The 24,500-nt window shown below is 47.4% G+C and overlaps 1 protein-coding gene across 1 annotated transcript in view; it reads left to right on the top strand.

The window, feature by feature from the left end:
* Nucleotides 1-24,500, top strand: part of SLC9A4 (solute carrier family 9 member A4) — a 66,028-nt gene that overhangs the window by 6,550 nt on the left and 34,978 nt on the right. The window contains exons 2-6 of the mRNA XM_014467999.2: nt 17,425-17,459; nt 18,133-18,392; nt 19,574-19,791; nt 22,204-22,406; nt 23,015-23,101. Of these exons, the coding sequence (XP_014323485.2) occupies nt 17,425-17,459; nt 18,133-18,392; nt 19,574-19,791; nt 22,204-22,406; nt 23,015-23,101 (803 nt within the window). The remainder of the gene's footprint in view (nt 1-17,424; nt 17,460-18,132; nt 18,393-19,573; nt 19,792-22,203; nt 22,407-23,014; nt 23,102-24,500) is intronic.

Genomic DNA, 24,500 nt, shown 5'->3' with positions numbered 1-24,500 from the left:
CACAGGCTCGCCGCACGCTCTGTGTGCTGAGTGCCTTGTCACGCTGCCTGAGATGTGACGGTGATGAGAGAGGTGACAGGGGGCTGTGAATACGTGTTCCTTACGTGTCAGTCTGGACTGCATGACACTTGGAAAATGTGAAAGCTGGGCTTTGCTTAAGAGCCCTTCGAGAGGAACCGAAAAGGACTGAAGGCTAGCTCATGCATCGAGGCCCAGAGATGGCCGTGGCTGCGGGTGCTAGAATATTCCGGACTAGCCCTCCCATTGCTCAGTCTCATTACATTGCTGAAAACTTTCACCAGTTGTTAGTCTGAGATGTTGGTGTATACTTTGATACACTTTTCTTATCTTAAAACTTATAGCACATCACATAAGTAAAACTAGAATCCATTTTCAGTGTGAAGTCAAACCATACAAATTATACAGCAAAAGGCACCAAGCCTCCAGTGCCCCCTTCTCGCCCTTGATGAGACAACCCAATACACATGTAGATACATGTTATCTTACATGCATTGGGTAAGATTATGTTGTATTTTTGCTTTCCCAGGTTCTAGGAAGTGACATTTCTGGGTTAAAAAGTAGGTACATTAAAAATTTTAAAAGATGCTGCTGTTTTAATCACCACCTCTTTATCTGATTGATGAGGGAGGGACCCCACTCCTGTCAGGGAGTGGCAGGTAATCCTGGCCAGATGAGCTCAATAAAGCCAGGGAGGAGGGTGCGCACCCACGCAGGGCCACGGGCACATGCAGGGCCACGGGCACACACGCATGGTCACAGGCACACATGCATGGTCATAGGCACACATGCAGGGCCACAGGCACACACACATGGTCACAGGCACACACACATAGTCACAGGCGCACACACACAGGGCCAAAGGCACACACACATGGTCACAGGCACACACACAAGGCCACAGGCACACACGCAGGGCCACAGGCACACACGCAGGGCTACAGACACACACACATGGTCACAGGCACACACATGGTCACAGGCACACACACATGGTCACAGGCACACACGCAGGGCCACAGGCACACACACAGGGCCACAGGCACATAGGCAGGGCCACAGTGGGGTGTGAGAGGCAGGCTGAGTAGTGCTGAGAGGAGGGAGCCTCCTGGCTCTCATGGACGATGAGGTTGGTTGGTTGTTTGAAGAAGTCCACCAGCTGGCGGGGGCTGGAACCCACTACTCAGGGAGACACAGGAGCTGTGCCTGGTCCCCTTGATAGGAAGGTTATTGCTGGGGAATCTCATCCACAGGGTCAGAGCGGGGAGGGCCTTGCGGTTACCCACTTGAGGCCCTCCCTGTTTTAGCACCTGTCAAGGCAGAATGCAATATGGGACGTTAATGTTAGCTCTTACCCCATGGCTGCAAATGTTTCTCAGAAAGACTCTGTGGGCTTATATTCCTGCAGACAGTGCTCTGAGCATGTCTCCTGGTGTTGCATCAACAAGGGCATGTTTTCTTCATGCGTCCCAGCCTATGAGCAGAGGTGCCCCTGCCAGCATGCGCCTGCGGGGCGTGGCAGCACCTTTCCAGTGGCTGTGGGTCATTAATGTTTCTCATGCTGCAAATTGGAAGCTTTATTCTTTGGGGGTTGCCAGATTTAAAACAATACAGGACACCCAATTAAATTTGAATTTCATAGAAACTACAGATAATTTTATAAGTATGTCACAAATATTGAGTGCTGTCAATTTTTCTTGGGGACCGCGTATTGTTTTTATATTTAACTAGAGGCCTGGTACTCGAAATTCATGCATGGGGGGGGGGTCCCCTCAGCCCAGCCTACACCCTCTCCAATCCAGGACCCCTCAGGGGATGTCCAACTGCCGGCAGTCGGACATCCCCCTCACAATCCAGGACCACTGGTCCCTTATAATCCAAGACTGCTGGCTTCTAACTGCTCACCTGCCTGCCTGCCTGGTCACCCCCAACTGCCCCCCCTGCCAACCTGGTCACCCCCAAATGCCCCCCACCAGCATGGTTGCCCCTTAACTGCCCTCCCTGCAGGCCTGGTCACCCCTCACTGGTCCCCCTGCCAGCCTGGTTGCTGCCAACTGCCCCCCCTGCTGGCCTGGTTGCCCCACGCAGCCTGCTGTTCGGTGGTTTGGTCGCCCTTCACTGCCCCAACCCCTCCCGGCCTGGTCACCCCATGCAGCCTTCTGTTCAGTCCTTTGGTCGTCCCTCACTAACCTCCCTGCCGGCCTGGTTGCCCCACTCAGCCTGTTCGGTCATTCACTTGGTTGTTTCAGATGGGGCGGCTCTTGGCTCTTTATATATATAGATTGATTTGTAAGAAATCTTTAAATTATTTACATTTTAAACTCCTCAATATTGCATAAAAATCAAGTATTTTCTCCCATTCTGTTATTTTTTTTAAATTATGGTATCTATTATTCTATACAAGGTTTAAATTTTTATAAGGTCAACTCTAACTAAAGCATTCCTTCATTGCCTCGGAGTTCCTACCTTGCTTAGCACTGTGCCTAGCCAAAAGACAGGCAGCCATAATGTTTTCTGTTTTTCCCTTTACACTTACTTATTCACTCATCCGTCACATGGCATTTTATCATGACGACTTGCTTAAAACTACAAAGTGCGGAGGGAACGAAAGCTCTTGAAAAGTAGCCCAAGCTTTGCGGGTGGATTCCGCAAGGAAGGAGGCCCGCCCGTGAAGTGGGAAGAGAATGTATTTATTCATAAGAACAATCTTTAGCCAATGCACAGAGTACCAGAGTCGCCAGCCCTCACCCACTTTCCCGCTGGGCAGGTCCCTGAGAGCCCAGGTGTCAGAAAGTTGCCAGGGAGCCAGGCTCCAGGTGCCCGCAGATGTGCCCTTAGTGAGTGCAGCCCTGGGCCCTGGCAGGACCCCTCGGAGCCCCGCCCACCCAGACGGGGCCCAGACTCTCAGGGAGGGAACTTGGGGTCTGTGTGTGCCGCAGGCCCTGAGGTGCTGGCTCACCTGGAGAGGCCTGTGTGGAAGGAGGAGGACCTCCTTGGAGGGCGCTGCGTCTCTGAGCCCCTGTCCCGCGCCTTCTCCCTCAGGCATTTTCACGCTCTCCATCTTGTTACAATGGAGTGAGTGTCCTTCCTGGGACTTTCCTGCAAGGCCGGTGTGTGTATTTCATAGCGAGTCTCCCAGACGTCATCATCTGTCACTAACGTCTAAACTCTTTGGGCGCTTCAGTCACTGGAACCCCCTCCACGGGCAACCCCCCGAGTGACAGCCTCCAGCTGTGCTGGGCCGCCATGGAGTAACTTCTCATCTCAGCCTTCCCTCATAAGGGGGCCTCCTGGGGGCCTGCACGCTGTGTCATCGCAGGGGAACCTTTGCCTCCGTGGCCGCCGCCCTGGGTGCCAGCCTCCCTTGGGATCAACACGGACAGCCAGTCGCAGCTGGGCTTCCGTTGCTTTATTTTTCTAGCAACATCTGTTTGACTTTCCAAAGTTTCATTGCTTCCACTTGGACATTTTTTAAAATGATAATTTACTAGTAAAGTGCCCATGGCGTCTGCCGAGGGCACTGCCCTGACCTCCAGGGGCCACAGTCCTGGCTCAGGGATTGCCCACACGCCGCTCGGGTCACCCTCGATCACCCACGGCACAGGAATGTGCAGCGTGTGCTGGGCCCTGCGTTCCTGCGGACGAGCAGCCTGGGCAGATGAGAAAGCCGTGCGGACGCAGCCGGTAGTAATGAGGCCCAGCTGCATGGTGAGCGAAGGCCGGCCTCGCCCTTCCACGGGAGGGAAGCTTCCGGGGCCGCGGTCAAAGCATGCCCTTTCCGCAGTGGATCACCCAGGGGTGGCGTGGATGGTGGGTGACAGGCGGCACTCTTAGATGTGTGTGCACTAAGAGCTGCCTTCTCACCACCAGAAGGAGCTCCTGCAGAACTGCCCTCATCCTAACAAATCGGGCCTCCAGGCCTCTTGTCCCACTGATGTCTCCCTCTTGCTTAGTGTTTTGTTACTCTTATCACCAGAACTTACTCTTAATGGTGGGCACAGGGAGCAGAGACAAGCCGATTGCTCACTAACAGCCAGTGTCTCCAGTTGAACCTCATGGCCAGGAGCACAGCGGAAGGAAGGTGCCCGTTAGCTCCTGGCCTAGCAGGTCGCCTCTGCATCGGTCATTTTATTGAATCTTTACATGTTACTCTGAGGAATGAATCATACCCACACTTCACAGATGGAGACAATACAGCTTTAGGGAATCATCAAAATGAGAACAAAGCATGTGGAAGCTGCTCCGTGCGCGCGGGCCACCTGCACTGCCCCGGCTGAGCAGGGCATGAGCATGTCCCGCCTTTGAGGAGCCACACCTCAGAAAGTCTCACTTTTCTCTTTTCATCTGTAAATTCTTCCTCCCTTACAATCACCCCAGGACCTGTTCTTCTGTGTTTTCTTATAGTCCTTTCAAGCCATGGAGAGATCCTGGGAGATTACGTAATCCATTAATAGAAATCATTGCCATGCAGGAAAGCCCATAAACGCAGGCAAGCGCTTCTGCTTTCAGTGGTTGTCAGCAGCTCGCCCTACCCACAGCACGTGTGCACCTTCTCAGAGTGTGGTGGGCCCTGCTATGGAAAAAATACGCTCAGGATTATGTGAAAAGCCCCATAATCTGGCTGTTTGGGGAGAGCTACTTGACAGATAGCTTTTCTGTAGCTTCCTGTGAGGACGTAATGAACAGTACCCAGCAGAACCTGCTACCCCGCCCACTCTGTACCATCACGGCCAGGTCATGGGTCAGAGGCAGATCCATCGTTCTGGCCTGGGCTGTGGTTGTCTCTGTCACTCCTGACCATCCAGGACCAGCAAGGGGTCATCAGTGAGTTTTAAACTAACAGCATGGGAGGAAACAGAGATCATGAAATCCAACTCCTTCAGATTGGAAATAAAGTTCAGTCCAGCTTGATTGAGCCTGAGCCCAAAGTTTTTATTTATTCACTAGAGGCCCGGTGCACAAAATTTGAGCACGGATAGGGTCCCTAGGCCTGGCTGGCGATCAGGGCCTTCCGGCTGCCAGCCAGGGCCTTCCTTTGTTCCACACCGCCCCCTGGTGGTCAGCGCACATCATAGCGAGCAGTTAAACTCCCGGTCAGTCAAACTCCCAAGGGGACAATTTGCATATTAGCCTTTTATTATATAAGACTAGTGGCCCGGTGCATGAAATTTGTGCACGGGGGAGGGTGTGTTCCTCAGCCTGGCCTGCACCCTCTCCAATTTGGGACCCCTCGAAGGATGTCCTACTGCCAGTTTACAGGGATCGGGCCTAAACCAGCAGTCAGACTCCTAACTGCTCACCTGCCTGCCTGATTGCCTCTAACCACTCTACCTGCCTGCCTGATTGCCTCTAACCACTCTGCCTGCTGGCCTGCTCACCCCCAACTGCCCCGATCACCCAAACTGCCCCCCTGCTGGCCTGCTTTGCCCCTACTTTCCCTCCCCACTGGGCTGCTCATTCCCAATTGGCCCCCCTGCTGGCCTGCTCACTCCAAACTGCCCCCCCACTGTCCTGATCACCTCCAACTGACCCCCACTGATGGCCTGCTTGCCCCCAACTGGCCCCCCTGCTGGTCTGCTTACCCCCAACGGCCCCACCCCCCACCAGCCTGATCACCCACAACTGCCCTCCCCTCTTGCCCTCTAACCGCCTCTACCTTGGCCCCGCCACCATGGCTTTGTCCAGAAGAACATCTGGAAGGTCTCCTGGAAGGTCTCCCAGTCTAATTAGCATATTACTCTTTTATTAGTATAGATATATTTGTCTGTAAATATGGTTATGATTGCAGATATGAGTAGGACCAGGTAAAATTTTATAGAATGGGCCTTTTATTACAGATGGTTTGCCATGTGTGCATTTTTTCTAAAGAAGTAAAAATTACTTTAAAAAATGTTTCAGGAAGACTTTGAGAAATTTACAGTATCTGCATTTCTTCCAAGAAAGTTGTCACTTTTATGCCAGAGTGAGAATTATTTGTATGCTTTGTATGTCAGCATTGGGCCACTGTGACTGGGGGGGCACTTAGCTTGACTTGGGAGTAATTATCTTGTTCACTGGCTGGGAGGGAGGGTATGAGGCAGAGAAGATAAATACTCGGTTCTGCATTATTCATAGATTGCTGACTTCCTGATTGATTGTGCAAGCCCCTCCTTTTATTGATGTCCACCTTCTGTTGACAGACATCTACCCTGGGAGAGAAATTAGATAAAACTCTCTTTCATTTCATTGTAAAAAGCATTTGAATTCCTAAGGTGTGATAAGGCCACTCAGCCATCCACAGTCAAGGTACACATTTTCCTGGAGGATGTTCCCACTCTTGAATAAATTAAAACAATTTTTTCTTTTAATTTAAACTTTCTTTTATAACTGTTTTCTTGTTACTTAAAAGCTAGTTCTTTTGAAACTACTTCCAAAGCTTTTCAAGCTGTACATGTCCTTGGAATGAATTTATAAATAAGAATTGAGCCCGGCTGGTGAGACTCAGTGGTTTAGCATCGACCTATGAACCAGGAAGTCACAGTTTGATTCCAGGTCAGGCCACATGCCCGGGTTGTGGGCTTGATCCCCAGTACGGGGTGTGTAGGAGGCAGCCGATCAATGATTCTCTCTCATCATTGATGTTTCTATCTCTCTCCCTCTCCCTTCCTCTCTGAATCAGTAAGAATATATTTTAAAGAGAGAGAGACAGAGAGAGAGACAGAAAGAGAGAGAGAAAGAAGAGTATATATGTTTGTAAATAAGAAAACATGTATTTGATGCTCTTAGAAAGTTTTATTTTCTTTCATTAAAACTTGTGCAGTATAGGGAACTCCATAGATTCTCTTAATTTGAAGAAAGTTAGAGGGAAAGGTACTAATTCAGAGTTCCTTGGGAAAATGTGTAACTTATATATTTTTTATGTTTATTTTTTTTAAATCAAAAACTGAAATATTTTCTATTCAGAAAATATATTTGGATCTAAATATCTTCTATAATTTTAACCCTAAAATATCAATTTAAATATTTTAAAAATGGTTGGGATGTTTGTTTTTTTAAATAAGTTCTACATGTTACTGGATCACCAGGGGTAATTTTCTGATTGGAAAATTAAGAATTATAGTCAGAGGGGAGGACATGAGAATTTTTAAAGAACATATTCAATTTACTTTAGAAGCCGAACCTCTCTTATCATGTGACTTGTTTTGTATGTTTGTTAAACTATATTATCACATAAGCATTGCTACTATTGGGACAAACAGTGACAGCTGATTCGGGTCATTTGAATGTCCACTGTCTGTTTTAATTTGTATGGTCATTTTGACTCTGTCATATGCTCAAACTTCAGTGGAAGTCATGAGAACCTATTATTTTTGCCTGCTCCCTCCTTTACATTGGAAATACTCTTTTTTACTCAGAGGGACCTTAACTTTGATGTAAGGGATTGTTTCCGTTGCCAACTTTTTTCTTCCTTGCCAAGTAAGGGAGTTGTTGTGAACTCTTCAGTGATGCCTTCCCCAGGATATTTGCAGATATGGTTGGGAAAAGTCATTTCATCCCCGACCTTTGCATGTCAGGTGCTGGGGTGCTGGGGTGACGCCTGCTCCCCGGCTCTCCGATCCTGATGCAGCTCACTCTCCCTCTGATCGCCATGGCGACCACCGGGCCACAGGCTGGGTGGCACCCCCATGGCTCTTGCCTGCTGCCTGGGTTTCTGATCACTGTTCTTCCATCCTTCCCCTTTCACCTCCCATCACTGTGCCTACATATGCAAATTAACTGCCATCTTTGTTGGCGGTTAATTTGCATATCGCCCTAATTAACCAATGGGAAGCGTAGTGGAGGTACGGTTAATTACCCTTTTTGTCTTTTATTAGATAGGATTCTGTTATGCCCAGAGTTCGGGGTCCCCAATAATCCACCACCAGGGAGCCTTTTCCGATGCAAGAGCAAAGGGTCTTTTATTCAAGCCCGGGACTTGGTCCGTCCCGCCCACCGTCCCCCCCCCCGCCCCCCCCCCGCCTCCATTACTGGATGCAAGAGAGAGCCCCGAGTTCCAAGAGAACAAAGAATTTATAGGGCTTGGGTTTGGGGGGTGGTGGCACACTCTGACCACTGATTTGGCTGATTCCGGTTGGTTGAATGAGGGCCGGGGGCTAGTGACACAAGGGCAGGGTGCAGCTAGGGTCTGGTTACACAAAGACAGGGGGGTGGCTAGCATACTCTTGGCCTTGGGCTAGTTTTCCCCACTTTCCCATTGGCTGAGATAAGGGCAGGCTGAGTAACTGATACATTCTGTGGCTTTTTCTTGGAAGAGGGGTTAAGGACACAGCTATCAGTCCTGTTCTGTCCTTTCAGATTCTTCATTTATTCATTCACAAAAAATATTACTGAGCGACTACTTTCTATCAGAAAGTGCTCTTTCCACAGTGCCAGAGTGACCATCTCAGAGTAGCAAGTCACCAAGCTGGTCTTCAGTGAATGAGTCCACTGGTCACACTGATCTATGCTTTTATAGTGAAAAAAGTGTTTATGTTAAATATCCTCCACTGTTCACAGCTGTCCTGACACCAATGGCAAAGCTAGTCCTATGGGCATTGCTCCAGGTTGGTGTGGGGGGTACGGGAGGGGAAAGACTCCGGGTGCAAGGCAAGGGCAGTCCCTTGGGGACATCATGGATGAGGAACAGGTGTTGGTGGTGGGTAGGCAGTTATTTTTAGGTTAGTTTTGAGCTGCTAATTTGAGACCTGCAGGCCATTGAAAATAATTTTCAGTAGTTTTAGGAGGCTAGAGCCTGGGGGAAGATAGAATGGAGGTGCTTATTTGGTGGGCATTGGCATTGACAAGTAGGTGGTAATTACAGCTGTGAAGTGGGCAGTCCTCCACCAGCCATTCTTCAGGCTGAGAAGAATTTTCCAACTTTTTGAACTGAAAATTAGTTTGTTTGTTTTTAATCTTCACCCAGGACATGTTTTTATTGATTTTAGAGAGAGAGGAAGGGGGAGGAAAGAGAGAGAGATCAATGTGAGAGAGAGACATAGATAGGTTGCCTCTCACAAGCACCCCAACCAGAGAACTGCCTAGGTATGTGCTCTGACCAGGAATTAAACCCACAACCGTTTTGCTGTATGGGATGATGCTCCAACCAACTGAGCCACCAGGCCAGGGCTGAAAATGAGTGCTTAAGGGAACATTTTTGCCTTTCCCTAAGTCAATAAAATCTGACCACTGACACATCTCTCATCTTTGTTAAATTTTCTGACATCTGTTCAGTGCATATTCCTGCTCTGTTCCCTGAGGTTCTATCAATGAATGGTCAGGGATATGAGACCTAGAGGGTTGGTAAATCCCATGAGAAATCCATCTTCTGTCCTGGTTGCAGGTTTTCCATTTTATTTCTTTACTAGAGGCCTGGTGCACGAAATTTGTGCATTGTGAGGAAGGTCCCTCAACCTGGCCTGTGTCCTCTCACAGTCCAGGAGCCACGCGATGGATCACCCCTGCAGAGGGGGGTCCCGCCCACCCACTGCAGTCCTACAGTTGGTGGTCTGGGCCTCCCTCTTTGGGGTGATCGTGGAGTCCCCCCAATTGATCACCTTCCAGCCGGTGGCCTGGGCCTTCCTATGCAGGGCAATCACGTGATCGATCGCACCCCTGCCGAGGGAGGCCCCACCCACCCGCTGCAGCCTGCCAGTTGGTGGCCTAGGCCTCTCTCTTTGGGGCAATTGTGGAGCCCCCCAGTTGATCACTCTGTTGTGACTCTGAACTTCCAATGCTTTTTACATGTATGCAGAGTTAGTAATTAGCTAGGCTTTTGGGGGCAACTGAGTTTACAGCGAGCTCAAGTAATGAGGGTTAATCAAGATACATAGGCAATCAGGGAAGACATAGATCCATTGTTAATCCCTAGGGCTGCCATACAAACACCACAGACTGGGTAGCTTTGTTAGCATGGGATGACCTCTGCATCCCCACCTGTTACCAGTGGAAGTAGAATTCTTGTGATATCACAAGAAATGGATTTTCTGAGGCTCCCTGGGAGGATGAGTGATACTTGTTTGTGTGGAATTAAACTCCTGGCTCTGCAAGGCCCTATCTCCCTCTGGCAGCACATGGAAGGCCCAGCTGTGCCTCAGCAGGGCTGGAACGAAGGCCACTGCCCGCGTGCTTCATGGTAAAGCACGTCCAGCCCCGCATCTGCCCACTGAGCTTGCGTTCCTGGCTGCAGCCCATGGCCTGTGGGGTCTGCAAGGCCATGGGCCATGTGGCTGCTTGAGGCCACTTTGCAGACTGTTACCTGGATGAGTGTGGATCATGGAGCAAGCAAGAAGCATGAGTGCAAGAGGGACAAGCAAGAGAGAATTCTTTGCTAGGCGCTCAGCTAATTATGCCTTCAGGAGTCTGTGCACTTACAGTGGCTGCTCTCCCCAGCCAGTTATCTTTTCCCAGGTGAGGCTGACAGATAAGCACCTTCTCTATATCACCCCAACTTCACTGAACAGAGGCTCATCTACCCCTTTGTTGGACCCCTTCCCCCGGGGATCTGCAGGGAATGGGTGGTGGCTCCCTGTGGAGTGTGACGTTGCAGCTTCCTGGTGAAGCTGCCAGATGACATGCCTATAATGTCTGGTCTCCCCTTTGCCCTCTTCCTATTATTAATATTAACTGGCTCATTACGATGATAACAGCTTCAACGAGAGAAATGTACTTCTCACAGTTCTGGAAGCTGGCAGTTCAAAATCCAGGTGCCAGCAGGGCTGGTTTCTTATGAGACTCTCTTCCTGGCTTTCAGTGCCACAGGCTTGCTCGGTGCACTCCTGGTGTCTCTTTCTTATCACACTGTCCTATGGGAATAGGGTCCCATTATGATCTAATTCTAACTTAATTACCTCTTTACATACCTACATTCAATTCCAGCCACATTCTGCCATGCTGTAGGCTAAGACTTCAACACATGAATTTTTGGGGGCACACAATTCACTCCTCAGGAACTCAGGAATAGGAATTGCTTTACCACAACAAAATTAAATTAAAATGAATTACATTAAGATATCTAAGAAAACCTCAATGTTTGGAAACAAAACAGCACGCTGCTAAATAATTAATGATTCAAACAAGAATTTACAAAGGAAATTAGAAAATATTTTGAACAAATGATAATGAAAATTCAACATGAAAAAATTTGTGGGATGCAATTAAAGATGTACTTGCAGTGGTTCTCAATCTTCTGGCCCTTTAAATACTGTTCCTCATGTTGTGACCCAACCATAAAATTATTTTCGTTGCTACTTTATAACTGTAATGTTGCTACTGTTATGAATCGTAATGTAAATATCTGATATGCAGATATTGGTCTTAGGCTACCCCTGTGAAAGGGTCGTTCGACCGCCAAAGGGGTCGCGACCCACAGGTTGAGAACCCCTGACTTCAAGGGAAATTTATAGTTTTAAATGCTTAATAAAAAGACTTAAAATCAATGACATAAGGCCCTACCTGAAGAAATTAGAAAAACTGCAGCAGAGTAATTCCTAACTAATAGGAAAGCAATTGTAAAGATAATAATAAATGATAATAATATAATGTAATCCTATATAATAAAAGCTTTACATGCTAAGTGTCAGGTCATCCATGGGCTGTTCAACCAATCAAAGTGTAATATGCTAATGATATGCTAAGGCTGCTTAACTGCTCACTATGACGTGCACTGACCACCACAGTGCTCCGACTGGTAGGTTAGCTTGCTGCTGGTGTCCAGCTAATCGGAACTGAGTGAAACGGGCCGGACACACCCTGGAGCCCTCTGGCAGTCTCTCCCCAGCTGGCCAACCTCCCACATCCCTCCCTGGCCTTGATCATGCACCAGTGGGGTCCCTGGGCCTGGCCTGCATGCTCTCCCAATCCAGGACCCCTGGGGGATGTCCGAGAGCCCGTTTCAACTGACAGCAGAACGGCTGGTTGCTAGGATGTGCACTGACCACCAGGGGGCAGACACTCAACGCAGGAGCTGTCCTCTGGTGGTCAATGCGCTCCCACAGGTGGAGCACCGCTCAGCCAGAAGCTGGGCTCACAGATGGTGAGCTCAGCGGCAGTGGTGGGAGCCTCTCCCGCCTCTGCAGCAGCATTAAGGGCCTAAGCCATCAGGTGGACATCCCCCAAGGGCTCCCAGACTGTGAGAGGGTACAGGCTGGGCTGAGGGACCCTCCCACCCCCGCCAAGTGCACAAATTTTGTGCACGAGGCCTCTGGTAAATTATAAAAGCTAAGATACTGTATCTTAAGAAAAATAGTTCTTCTTCATAAAACCTTTCAAAGATAGAAGAGGAGCAAGGATTCTGGTGGTCCATTCATTTGAAAGGTGGGGAGGTGCAATGCTCAGATGCCAGCAGGTGTTCTACAATAGGCTCAATGCTGCCACTTCCACCAGGAAATAGCATACGATCCCACAGTTTAAGGGCTTAGTCCCACAAGCCTGCACTCACCACCCACTTTAGATGCCAACTGCATGTCCAGTTGTGTCCTGTGCTTTTGACCCAACTGTTGTAGATTGTAGTTCCAACAGCCTCCTACTTGGTCTGAGTGATATGCTAGAGCAGGTCACATAACTCAGAGAAACATTATACCTACTAGATCACCAGTTTATTATAAAAAGATAGAACTCAGGAAGAGACGGATGAAAGGCATGGAGAAGGTATGGGGAAAGGACACGGAGCACCCATGTCCTCTCCGAACATGCCATGACCCCCCACCCCAATTTCCACATGTTCACCAACCTGGAAGCTTTGTCAGCTTAGTCATGTTGAGTTTTTATGAAGATTTCATTGCATGGGCTTCATTGATTAAACCATTGGCCATTGGTGATTGAATCCACTTCTAGCCCTTCTTCCCTCATAGGAAACTAGGGGTGGAGCTGAAATGTTCAACTCTCTATTTCTGGTTGCTTCCCCTGGAAACAAGTCCTCATTCTTAGATGCTTTCAAAGAGTTACATTATTAACATAAACCTGTGTGGTGGAAAGGGGTTTGTTATAAATACCAAGACACTCGTTTCATCTCTGTGGCTGTGAAGACATCTCGGGACTGAGAACAAGAGACCATCACAACAAACGGTGCTCCCGCGCTCCAAGCCAGGAAATGCCCAGGGTCTGGGTGTTATGGGGAAGCTGAGGTCACACTTTCCCCACCGAGTGCTGGGAGTAGAGTCTTTTGCCTACTCTAAGGTTAGCTATAGGTTTTATATAAATAGAAAAACAATGTTTCTCTCTCTCTCTCTTCCTCTCTCTAACACAAAAGGACCATTTCCTGAGACACCTCCTCTGAACTGTTTGTTGTTCACAACACCATTTCTGACACCAAATGTGTGGGTGTTTTCCCCCACATCAGCCAACCTCCAATTCTCCAGACACCAACGTGGTGCCCTCAGATTCAAGTCAATCCTGACAGTCATTGCCTGGAGTTAGACAGGCATCCTGCACTAAATTCTCAGGTGCACATGCTGCCTCCACATCAGACACCAACCATAAGTCTGGGCCACCCATGCATCTAAAAGACTGGCTATAAAATGGGGGTTCCCACAGTCCCCTCCTCAGGTTTGATAATTTGCTAGAACAGCTAACAGGACTCAAAAAAGCAGTTTACTTCCTATTACTGTTTTGTTTGTTTTTTTAAATAAAAGATTCGACTCAGGAACAGCCTGGGGTGCACAGGAGGAAGGATGGGGAGGGTGCAGAGCTCCCATGCCCTCTCCTGTCACAGGACTCTCCCAGCAGCACCTGTAAGTTTTCTGAACCCCCTCTTTCAGGGTTTTTGATGAAGTGTTATTACATAGTCATAATTGATTAAATCATTGGCTATTGGTTATTGATCTAATCTTCAGCTCATCTCTTACCTGGAGGTAAGGGGTAGGGGGCGGGGGAGGGATCAAAATTCACATCCTTCTAAATCATGTAACTGGGTACTCTGGCAACCAGCCCCCATCCTGAAGCTATCTTGGGCCCCAGTCTCCTCATTAGCATAAGCATAGGTAAGATTGAAAAGAGCTCGTTATGGATAGCAACAGGTCCTCTCACCTGTCACTCAGGAAATCACAGCTGCGTCTGGCCGGTGCTCCTTGGTCGGAGTGTTGTCACTATACTGAAAGGTGGGGATCCCATTCCCAGTTGGGGCTCATACACAGGTTTCGGGTTGGATCCCTCGTTGAGTCTCATACAGGAGGAACTAATCAATGTTTTTTCTCTCTCTCTTCCTCTCTCTAAAATCAATGGAAAACATATCATTAGATGGGAATTTTTTTTTTAAAGAACAAATTCCAAGGTTGGCTTTTAGGGGCGGGGGGGAGGAGCAGTGTGGTAGGGGAGGGAGGGAAGCTCTGTGCCCTCCCCTACCCTTTGCCTGATACCTCAGGCTGTTTCTGAGTTGAATCCTTTATATAAAAACAAACCAGTAATAGGAAGTAAACTGCTTTTGTGTCTGTATCAGGAGACAAAGACAAAACATATATATAGGGTACGGCAAAAGAGGCTTACAGTTGTACCTACTTTTGCTACATCCTTTATGTGTTATACACATATATATACATATACACATACACTGAGTGGCCAGATTATTATGACCACCCATCAGTACTTCGTTGGGCCACCTTTTGCCTTCAGTACTGCGGCGATTCTTCTTGGCATTGACTCCACGAGATATTGAAAGGTGATGCGAGGAATCTGACACCGTGCCTGATGAATAGCACTGTCCAGTTCTGTGAGATTTGATGGTTGTGGAACTAGCTGCCTGATGGCTCTTTTAACTTCGTCCCACAAATGCTCAATTGGATTGAGATCTGGTGATGGTGGGGGCCACCTAAGCAAGGTAAATCTCCCTCATGTTCTTGAAACCACTCCTGCACAATACGAGCACCATGGCATGGCGCATTGTCTTGTTGGAAGAAGCCATCTCCATTGGGGTACGCCATCAACATGATAGGATGAACGTGATCAGCAACGATACTTAGGTATGTTGTGCTATTCAGACGTTGTTCCACACAAATTAAAGGGCCCAAATCATGCCAGGAAAACATGCTCCAAACCATAACACTGCCCCCACCAGCTTGAAGGGTTGTACTCATGCATGCAGGGTGCATGCTTTCATGCTGTTTCTGCCAAATTCTCACTCTTCCATCTGCATGATGCAACTAGAAACGTGATTCATCAGACCACACGATTTTTTTCCAATGCTTGACTGTCCAATCTTTGTGTTCCTGTGTGAATTGGAGACATTTTATCTTGGTAACTGCAGACAGCAAAGGTGTTCGAACAGGCCTTCAGCTTCCATATCCCATACGATGCACTGTATGGCTAATTGGCCTACAAACATCAGGTGGTCATAATAATCTGGCCACTAAGTGTATATATCTTACTAGCGGCCCGGTGCATGAAATTCATGCATGGGGGGTGGGGGATGGTCTCAGCCCAGCCTGAACCCTCTCCAATCCTGGGGATCGGCCCTAAACTGGCAGTCAGACATCCCTCTCACAATCCTGGACTGCTGGCTCCTAATTGCTCACCTGTCTGCCTGCCTGGTCACCCCTAACTGCCCCCCCTGCTGGCCTGATCACCCCTCGCTGCCTCTGCGTGCCAGCCTGATCACCCCCAACTGCTCCCCCCTGCCGGCCTGGTCACCCCAGCCTGCTGCTCAGTCACTTGGTTGTCCCTCACTAACCCCCCTGCCGGCCTGGTCATAGGCAGCCATCTTTGTGAGGGCATGATGGTCAATTTGCATATTACCTCTTTATTATATAGGATTACATCACCATATCACACCCCACACCAAGTGAAGAGGGTCAATAATCTGGGTTCCATTCATGCTGTGGACTTGTTTGAGATTTAGCCTTGGCTATTTCACCCTCCACTGTGTGAAAATATATGCACATTACTGTGAGTCAAAATGAGTCCAAAGAAAATGTTTACAACTATGACATCCAGAGTCTGGTGATCTGAAAGGTGAGAATTGGTTTGCAAGTAGTCAATACGCATTGTGTCCATAAATGTGTTCTGTGTGTTGGATGCACTACTTTCACTTCCTAAACTTCTGTGGCATCTTCCGGGCAGGAACCTTGGCATCCAGGGATGAGCTGACCTGAATGGCTTTCCCAGGCCCTTGGAGCAGACTGGGTGGCTGCTTCTAACCTGGAGAGCTATGCAAAGGAGTTTGTGTGTGGCAACAACATGCAAATCTTTGAGTCTCAATTGAATTCCCTGAGTTTTCTCTGAGTTTGAGAGTCAAATAAATTCCCAGGCCCCACCTGGGTGCGTTCAGACCCGCCTTGCCAGGTCTGTGGAAGTGTCTGGCTCCTCCGCGTGGCTTAGCTCACTGGAATGAGAGCACAGCACCCAGGGCTTCCAGACCCGTGTGTGGGTTGCTCTGAGGTCAGGCAAAAAGTGGAATTGGACTAAACAAACTGACAGAGTTGGGATACAACCACTAAATGTCTTTTGGATTTGTCACAATTTCTTTTTCTTAAAACGTGGCTTCATTTTGCTGAAATAAAGCAGACCAACATTATACCAGTTTGAAATATAGGGTTGATACGTAAACAGATCATTGACCCATTTCCTGGAGGTTTAGCCTCTGCCCCATCTGATTGTTGTCTTTGCTGTGGAATAAGAAGCAAAGGCTGCAGGGTGAGCTCTGAGCCCAGGGCTCTGGGCCCGGCCTTCCCTCTCAGAGCTCCTGCGGCACTTCTCCCTGCCTCAGAGCGGCCTCTCCACAGAGGTTCAATGCCAGTTCTGGACTCGCCAGTGGCATGGCTGCAACTTCACAGAAATGTGAACTAAGTAGAGAAATGGAGAAGCCTTGGGAGTAGGCATCACATAGGCTAGGGATTTTTTGGGGTGTGGAAATCAGTGAGAAAGTGTAGCCAGTGGGGTCCAATCAGGAAAGAGAAACCACAAGTAGGCTAAACAGCATATGTGAACACTAATGAACAAAGTAAACTAACAAGCAAAATAGAAACAGACTCATAGAGACAGACAGCAGCTGACACCTGTTAGAAGGGAGGGGGGTGGGGAGCTTGTGAAAAAGGTGAAAGGATTAAGGAAAAAAACATCTCAGAGACACAGGCAGCAGCATGGTGGTTAGCAGAGGGGCAAGGTGAGGGGAGGTAGAAGAGGGAAAAGGGGGATAAATGGTGACGGAAGGAGACTTGACTGTGGACGGTGGGCACACAGCACAGTATACAACATACTGTAGAACTGTACACATGAAGCCTATATAATTTTATTAACCAATGTCACCCCAATAAATTCAATGAATATTTTTAAAAAATACATTAACCACATTAAAGGAAAACCTATAAGCTATAAGGGACTCCCTGTGGTAGCCTCGGGCTGAGAGATGGTCTGCAAAGAAGGACAGGGGAGTTAGAAGGGGTTTTGGTCTCTCTGGACCAGGCGTGGATGGGGCACTGGGCCCCGAGAAGCTGCGGGTTAGCCGGGCTGGAGCTGGTGTGGGGTTGCTTGCTGGGCAGATGATAGACCACCTCCGGGGGCGGCCAGGAGCGTGCGCGGAGCACGGACCTGCAGGGGATCCTGTTCTCGGGAGGGGAAGGAGCACACAGGCCTGCTGGGCTTTCCCCAGGGATCACCGGGAGAACGATGTGAAGTTGCAGAGGGACCACTTTCAGGGCCTGTGGCTCTGGCAGGATCCACGCGAATTCCTCCTTTCCGCACGCTGACCCCTCCCAGGCCATGACGATGTTGGGGAAGCCCCTTCCTCCTCCATGTCCCTCCGCTGAGATACCGCCACATGGTGCTCACGTTAAAGAAGAAATGCTTATAGGAGTTTCACTGTTGGTTGTAGAGCCCATATTGAAGGGCGCATTTGGAGCTGAGAGGAGATAAACTGGTAATGACAGGGAGCCGAGCAAGAAATAGGGGCTCAGTACTTGAAAGCTGTGAATATGACACTTATTCAGAAAAACTGAATGCATGTAAATTAGCTGGAATACATTTAAAGTTAAGCAGCTGTGTTAATCTTAATTGTCATGTCATTTTTGTTGTGAATTATTTAACTTGACACGAAGTTAAGAATCTGTGTGTGAAACAGTGCTCATCTCTAATTCATGTTTCTTTTCTCTCCTTGATTCTCTGTTTGCCCAGGTCTTATACAATATACTAATCGCCTTCACAAAGATGCACAAGTTCGAAAGCATAGAGCCTGTCGACATTTTGGCTGGATGTGCCCGATTCATCATTGTGGGGGTTGGGGGAGTCTTTTTCGGCATTGTTTTTGGATTCGTTTCTGCGTTTATCACACGTTTCACTCAGAATATCTCTGCAATTGAACCGCTCATCGTCTTCATGTTCAGCTATTTGTCTTACTTATCTGCTGAGACCCTCTACCTCTCTGGCATCCTGGCGTGAGTACAAACTAAGGACCAACTCTCATAGCAATAAAAGAGCATCTAGGCCCACGTCCTATGGACCAGCCTCCGGTGAAGGCTGGGCTACTGATGCTAATTCTCAGAGGTGTGGCAGGATTCGGGTTTATCAGACACATGTAAGACCTGACGCAGGTCCTTGCCAAACACTCTCCAGCATTTGTGTTTGCTCTCCTCTCGTGACCGCCTGAGTGAGCACAGCAAGTATAAGGTCACTTAAACATAATCAGAAAAGCTGCTGCTGACAAAGTCTGGGAGACAGTACATTTTTTTCTTTGAAAAATTCACTCTTCAAGTTAAGGGGAAGCACGCCATGCGGACTGCCTTCTGCATTTCCTTCAAACCACATCGCAGCTCCAGGGCCTTCAGGGTAGAGTGAAACCAGGTAGATGGGACAAGACTAGAAATCCAGGTCCCTTTTTTCTTAGTGAAAAACATTTTGTAAATATTTATTCTTGTGTAGGTCTTGGAATGAGGCTTCTCAACTTGGCCCTTAGACCTGGTCATGTTGTTTTCTCTCTGACATTATTCTCATATGAAGCTGCTTGGGCAGAAATAGTTAATTTTATTGTACAGAGATAACTACTTTAATTAAATATAATAGTGTAAAAGCTAGGAACTCCTATTTTCCACCTTAAAAATGATCAGAACTACTAAGACAAGGCAAAGTTCTCTCCACCCACACCCTTCCTAAGTGGATCTAGACCAGGAACATTTTAAATGAACGATTTCTCATTAAATTATTGTAAGAAATGCTGCTCAGGGGGAGGCACTGGGGAGCGTGTTGAATGACTTCCCAGGGAACCGCCGTGGGTTTACTTGGGTTGGAAAGCAGAGTGAAGTAGAGAGTGAGCAGTTGGCAGAGCTCTTGGGAGGGCGGGCAAGATGGAAAGAGCTGGGCTCCCGGTGTGGCGTGAACTGCCTGCCATTGTGTTGAGGGAAGGCCCTGGCGCCCTCCTCCCCACCACCTTCAAGTCCCGCAAACCCCCGGGGGGCGAAGAGGCAGAAAGAGAATCTGTGGGCAGGCTGCAGCCAGAGAGAGGAGGCGATGTTTTCTCGGGGTAAATATGGGATTTGTGTGTCTGTGGCATCAGCAATAAGGTGGGTTTGCGGGGAGGGCAAGCCTTCTGCTTCTCTCTGAGACTCAGTTCCTCCTGCAGCATCACGGCCTGTGCAGTGACCATGAAAAAGTATGTGGAAGAGAACGTGTCCCAGACGTCCTACACGACCATCAAGTACTTCATGAAGATGCTGAGCAGTGTCAGCGAGACCCTGATCTTCATCTTCATGGGCGTGTCCACCGTGGGGAAGAACCACGAGTGGAACTGGGCCTTCGTGGGCTTCACGCTGGCCTTCTGCCTGGTCTGGAGAGCCATCAGTAAGGGCAGCCCCGCCTGTGGCTTCTCAGTGTCCCCTGCCCTGCAGTGCCCGAGCATAGCATAGTGTGAGGTGCTGCCAACCGGTTCTACTGGTTCAGGGAGCATGGGCACCTTGTGGCCCAAATGCTCTGTTTACTCCTTCACTCAGTTCAAAGTCCTCAGTGGCTGATAAGGCTCTGCCCGGAGCAAGGAGCAGTATTCTTTTAATTGAAGGGAGAATTTCACATCCACACATTAAATACAGCAGTGCCTTTCCCCTGCTCCCACTGCTGCTGCTGTGCCCCCTTGCACCTGAGTCAGATATAGATGCGAGCTGCGAGCTTCGAGCTGCATGCTGAGGGCATTCACACTTTTGTCACAGGAAAAGTGAGATGTCACACATTGTGACCTATGTGAGGCAAGTACTGCTAAAAAAATGTTTTCCTAAATAACATAGATGCTTTCCGTTGAGGGGTGAGTGTGATGTACAGGAATCGAGGACCAGGAATCTTCACTGATAAGCAGTGCTTGGTATTAAGTAATAAAGACAATTCTGTACATGATGCAACTGCATCACCTCTATAAAACATGCCTGACTGGAAGTGAGACGTTTTGACGAATGGCTGCTGATTGATTTTGCTTTATGTTTCTGGAGCTAGAAAAACATTAAGCACTGAACTACAATGTGTGTGTTGACTTTTGACTAGAAGCAATTATATTTTAAAGTGATTTGACTAATATTTAAAGCATTTTAAAATGATTTTGATCAATATTGTCAAGCCAATTACTCAAAGAAAAGTTAGGAGAAGTGGCTGAGAACTTATTAAGCATTAAATTAATTTAGGATAGGTTTTAGGATCTTGAAAAGAATAAGAATGAAGAATATTAAAATATTCATAAAACTTACTCTGAATATATGTGTCTTAGGAGGAAAAACTTTAAGGAAACTGATAGAAATTTATAATCCACATCAAATCTTGGCACTATTACTAACCTGCTATTCGACTTTGGACAGATATTTAACTACTCAAAATATTCCTCCTCAACCACAAACTGTGGGTGTGGACAAGTTTCCAAGTGCCCTGTCAGTGTTAATGCTGTAGGAACGCAGCGTCAGTAAAGCTAACAGGAGAGAAGTTACATGATAGTGCTCCAGCCCAGCCAGCAATAGAAACCATCTAGGGTGTTGGCACTGGGGCTCCTTCAACACCTCTGACCTTGGCGACCACCCAGCCGACTCCCCAACCTCTGACCTTGGCGACCACCAGCTGACTCCCTGACCTCTGACCTTGGCGACCACCCAGCCGACTCCCCGACCTCTGACCTTGGCAACCACCCAGCCAACTCCATGACCTCTGACCTTGGCAACCACCCAGCCGACTCCCTGACCTCTGACCTTGGCAACCACCCAGCCGACTCCCTGACCTCTGACTTGTCCACATCCCAGTGAGGGCAGAGCCATTCTTCCCCCTCCCCCCTAGCCTAGCTCATGGCAGCTTATACTAGTTCACACGCATGGAGGTACATTACTTACAGCTATGAAATTAACTCAACCTACATCCCCCTTCTGCTGGAAATACAATCAGTACCTTCCTTAAGCAGATGCGACATCGAGGACATGACACAGTTAAGAGCCTTGCCCGAGGTCTCATGATTCTTAAGTATATGGGGAGCCAGGACAAACAACAGGAAGGGAAGCGAAGTGAATGTAACTGCCTTGAGCTATCAATATGCCTGTAATCAAGGTTGGGTGCCATGAAGTCTGGTGATTAGAAGTCACATGACGATGCTGAGAGCTGGAGTGTTAGTGAAGGGGCCTCTCCCACCAGGAGCCACTGCACTGATGGCAGTAGGTCACGTGGGTCACCTGTTGGAGATGGAAAATCAATGTGGTAGAAAGTACCTCTGTTTTAAATAAGCTCTCCTGCCCTTCACCCTCCGCTTACAGCAAGAAGCCCTCCTCTTGAATTCTTGCCAACATCCTCTTTTGTTTGCATAGAATCTCAAGAAGAACCAAACCAACCACAAAAGATTTGCTTCCCCTGAAGAGACCATAGTCACAGAGAAGGAGGCTCCTCTTACACTGAAAATTACACACCTTCTTTGGTTACTCAGTGAGAACATGAGATGATAGAAATGTTTTATTCCCCAGACAATACTCTGGCTTTATCTTGTTTTGAAAGGCAGAGCAAAACTATGAGTATAGATTAGAAAGTCTATGCCATGTCTCATAACAAAAAGTGTCAAAATGTTATGACTTTACCTACACACACTCACAGAGGGCTCTCGGGAGCGCTGCTGTTTGGGACGGGCGTCACGGGGAGAAGCAATGAGGATGCCAGCTTTGAAGGCACCGCACACGCCGTGGCTCTCTAGCATTGTACCTCCAGTTACTCACGACCCTCTGCTCTACACATATCTCCCCTCTCCAGGCGTGTTTGCTCTCTTCTATGTCAGTAACCGGTTCCGGACCTTCCCCTTCTCCATCAAGGACCAGTGCATCATTTTCTACAGCGGCGTTCGAGGAGCTGGCAGCTTTTCGCTGGCGTTTCTGCTGCCTCTGTCTCTTTTCCCTAGGAAGAAAATGTTTGTCACGGCTACTTTAGTAGTTATATATTTTACTGTGTTTATTCAGGTTGGTAGATTTTATTCTTATTTGAAAGAAGTAGATTCTTTCAGGATTATGCATTAAATTGCTATACCAAAAAGGTACACTTTATTTGATTCTCAGACATGATTTTCTATCTCTATATCTTCTTTTTATTATTTTTAGAAATTAGATAATATATCCAAACTAATTTCCCAAATATTTCTAGATCATGTTTGTGGTATCCTTCAACCTCTAAAATATGTTGGTTTTTAACCAGTAAAACATTCATCAAAATATTCCTTGGTAACAGGTGAATTATCTGTTCAGTGTGTTGCTAAAAATGAGATTCCAATTATTACTTAATAGCACAGATTTTTATTTTAGCTTGCACTACTTTTTAGCAAACTATGAAGAGGTTATTTTAAGGGAGGAAACTAAACTCCTGCTTTAAAAATATTGACATAATGCCTATTTTTTACATAATTTAAACGAATTAAATAATAACTAAAGAGAGAAGCATTTAGCCAATAGAAGCTAGTAAAAAAAACAAAGACATAAAAATTGGAAGTTCTAGTACCTTCATTAATAGACTTGTTCTCTATTATGACAATCTTCACTACAATAAACCCCTTTATTTTGTTACTATGCTCTAGGGAATCACAATTGGCCCTCTGGTCAGATATCTGGATGTTAAAAAAACCAATAAAAAAGAATCCATCAATGAAGAGCTTCACATCCGTGTAAGTTAATTCTGTCATAATTAGTAAGTTAGTAAAATGCGTTCTGCTTGCCGCCTCTGGGAGTGACCTAGGGCTTTGATGAAACATGTGTGCACATCCCTGGACAGAGCCTCTTTCCTCCCCAGCTCCACCAAGAGTGGCTGTACCAACTCCTTATTGCTACTGTGAGAAATAACTACAAACTCAGTGGTTTAAAAAACACAAAGTTTCTATTTCTGGAAGTCAGAAATTCAAAATGGCTCTCGATGGGCTAAAATCAAGATGTGGTAGGGCTGCATTACTTTCTGGAGGTTTTAGAGAAGAATCTATTTCCTTGCCTTGTCCAGCTTCTAGAAGCTGCTGGCATTCGTTGGCTCCCTGGACCCCGTCCTCTTCGTAGCTAGTGGTGGCCGGGCAGGTCTTTCTCATGCTGTGTCACTCCAATACTGACTCTTCTGCCTTCCTCTTCCATACTGAAGACTTTTATGATTATATTGGGCCATGTGGGTAATTTAGGATATTCCATCTTAAAGTCAGCTTACTGGCAACCCTAAGTCCATCTGCTCTTAATTCATCTTTGCATATGTATTAATATGTTCACAGGCTCTGGGCATTGGGACACTGACATCTTTGGAGACCATTATTCTGCCTACCACAAAGGTTCATGTCTCTTCCACATGCAAAATACATTAGCTCTATCCCAACATCCTAAACGTTTCAATACATTATTTTAACTCAAAGACCAAAAATCTCACCTAAATCTTATCAGTTCAAAAGTCCCAAAGATGATCATCTCAGTCATCTAAATGAGGCACGGATGGGGCCCTGGGTATAACCCTTCCTGAGGCCAAGCTCCTCTCCAGTTCTGAACCTGTGACACTCAAGAAATAAGTTATCTGCTTCCAAAACACACTGGTAGGAAAGTCATCAGCAGCAGCTATAGATATTCACTTTCAAAAGGGAGGAGAGATGAAAGGACAAAAGGAGTCATCCAGCCCAAGCATATTTCTCAGTTCACCTGGGAAAACTATTTGGTTTCAAAGCCTGAGAACAATCTTCTGTGACTCTTTGTTCCACCTTCTTGGTTTTAAACTCCACCCTCTGAGTCATACTCCTTTTTACATCCAAGGTGGCCTGTTTGGAGCTCATTAATTTGATCAGCCTGTTTCTTGCCTGTAGAGTTTCGGGGATCTCAAAGCCTTCTTTATTTTGTCTTCCCTCTCTCTCTTCTGGTCCAAGCTGGCAGTGTTTCTGAGGAGAAAAGCAGAACCACTAGGAGATATATATTAAGACCTTTGTTACAAGGAATTGGCTTGTCTATTGTGGGGACTGGCTAGACATGTCCAAAATCTATAAATAGGTCATTAAGTTCTAAAGCTGGGAAACTGCTTGTCACTCCAATACTAACTCTTCTGCCTTC

Source organism: Myotis lucifugus, unplaced genomic scaffold, assembly GCF_000147115.1.
Source record: "Myotis lucifugus unplaced genomic scaffold, Myoluc2.0 scaffold_422, whole genome shotgun sequence".
Taxonomy (NCBI): domain Eukaryota; kingdom Metazoa; phylum Chordata; class Mammalia; order Chiroptera; family Vespertilionidae; genus Myotis; species Myotis lucifugus.
Note: the sequence above shows the minus strand (reverse complement) of the source record. Positions and strands in the feature narration are given on the sequence as shown.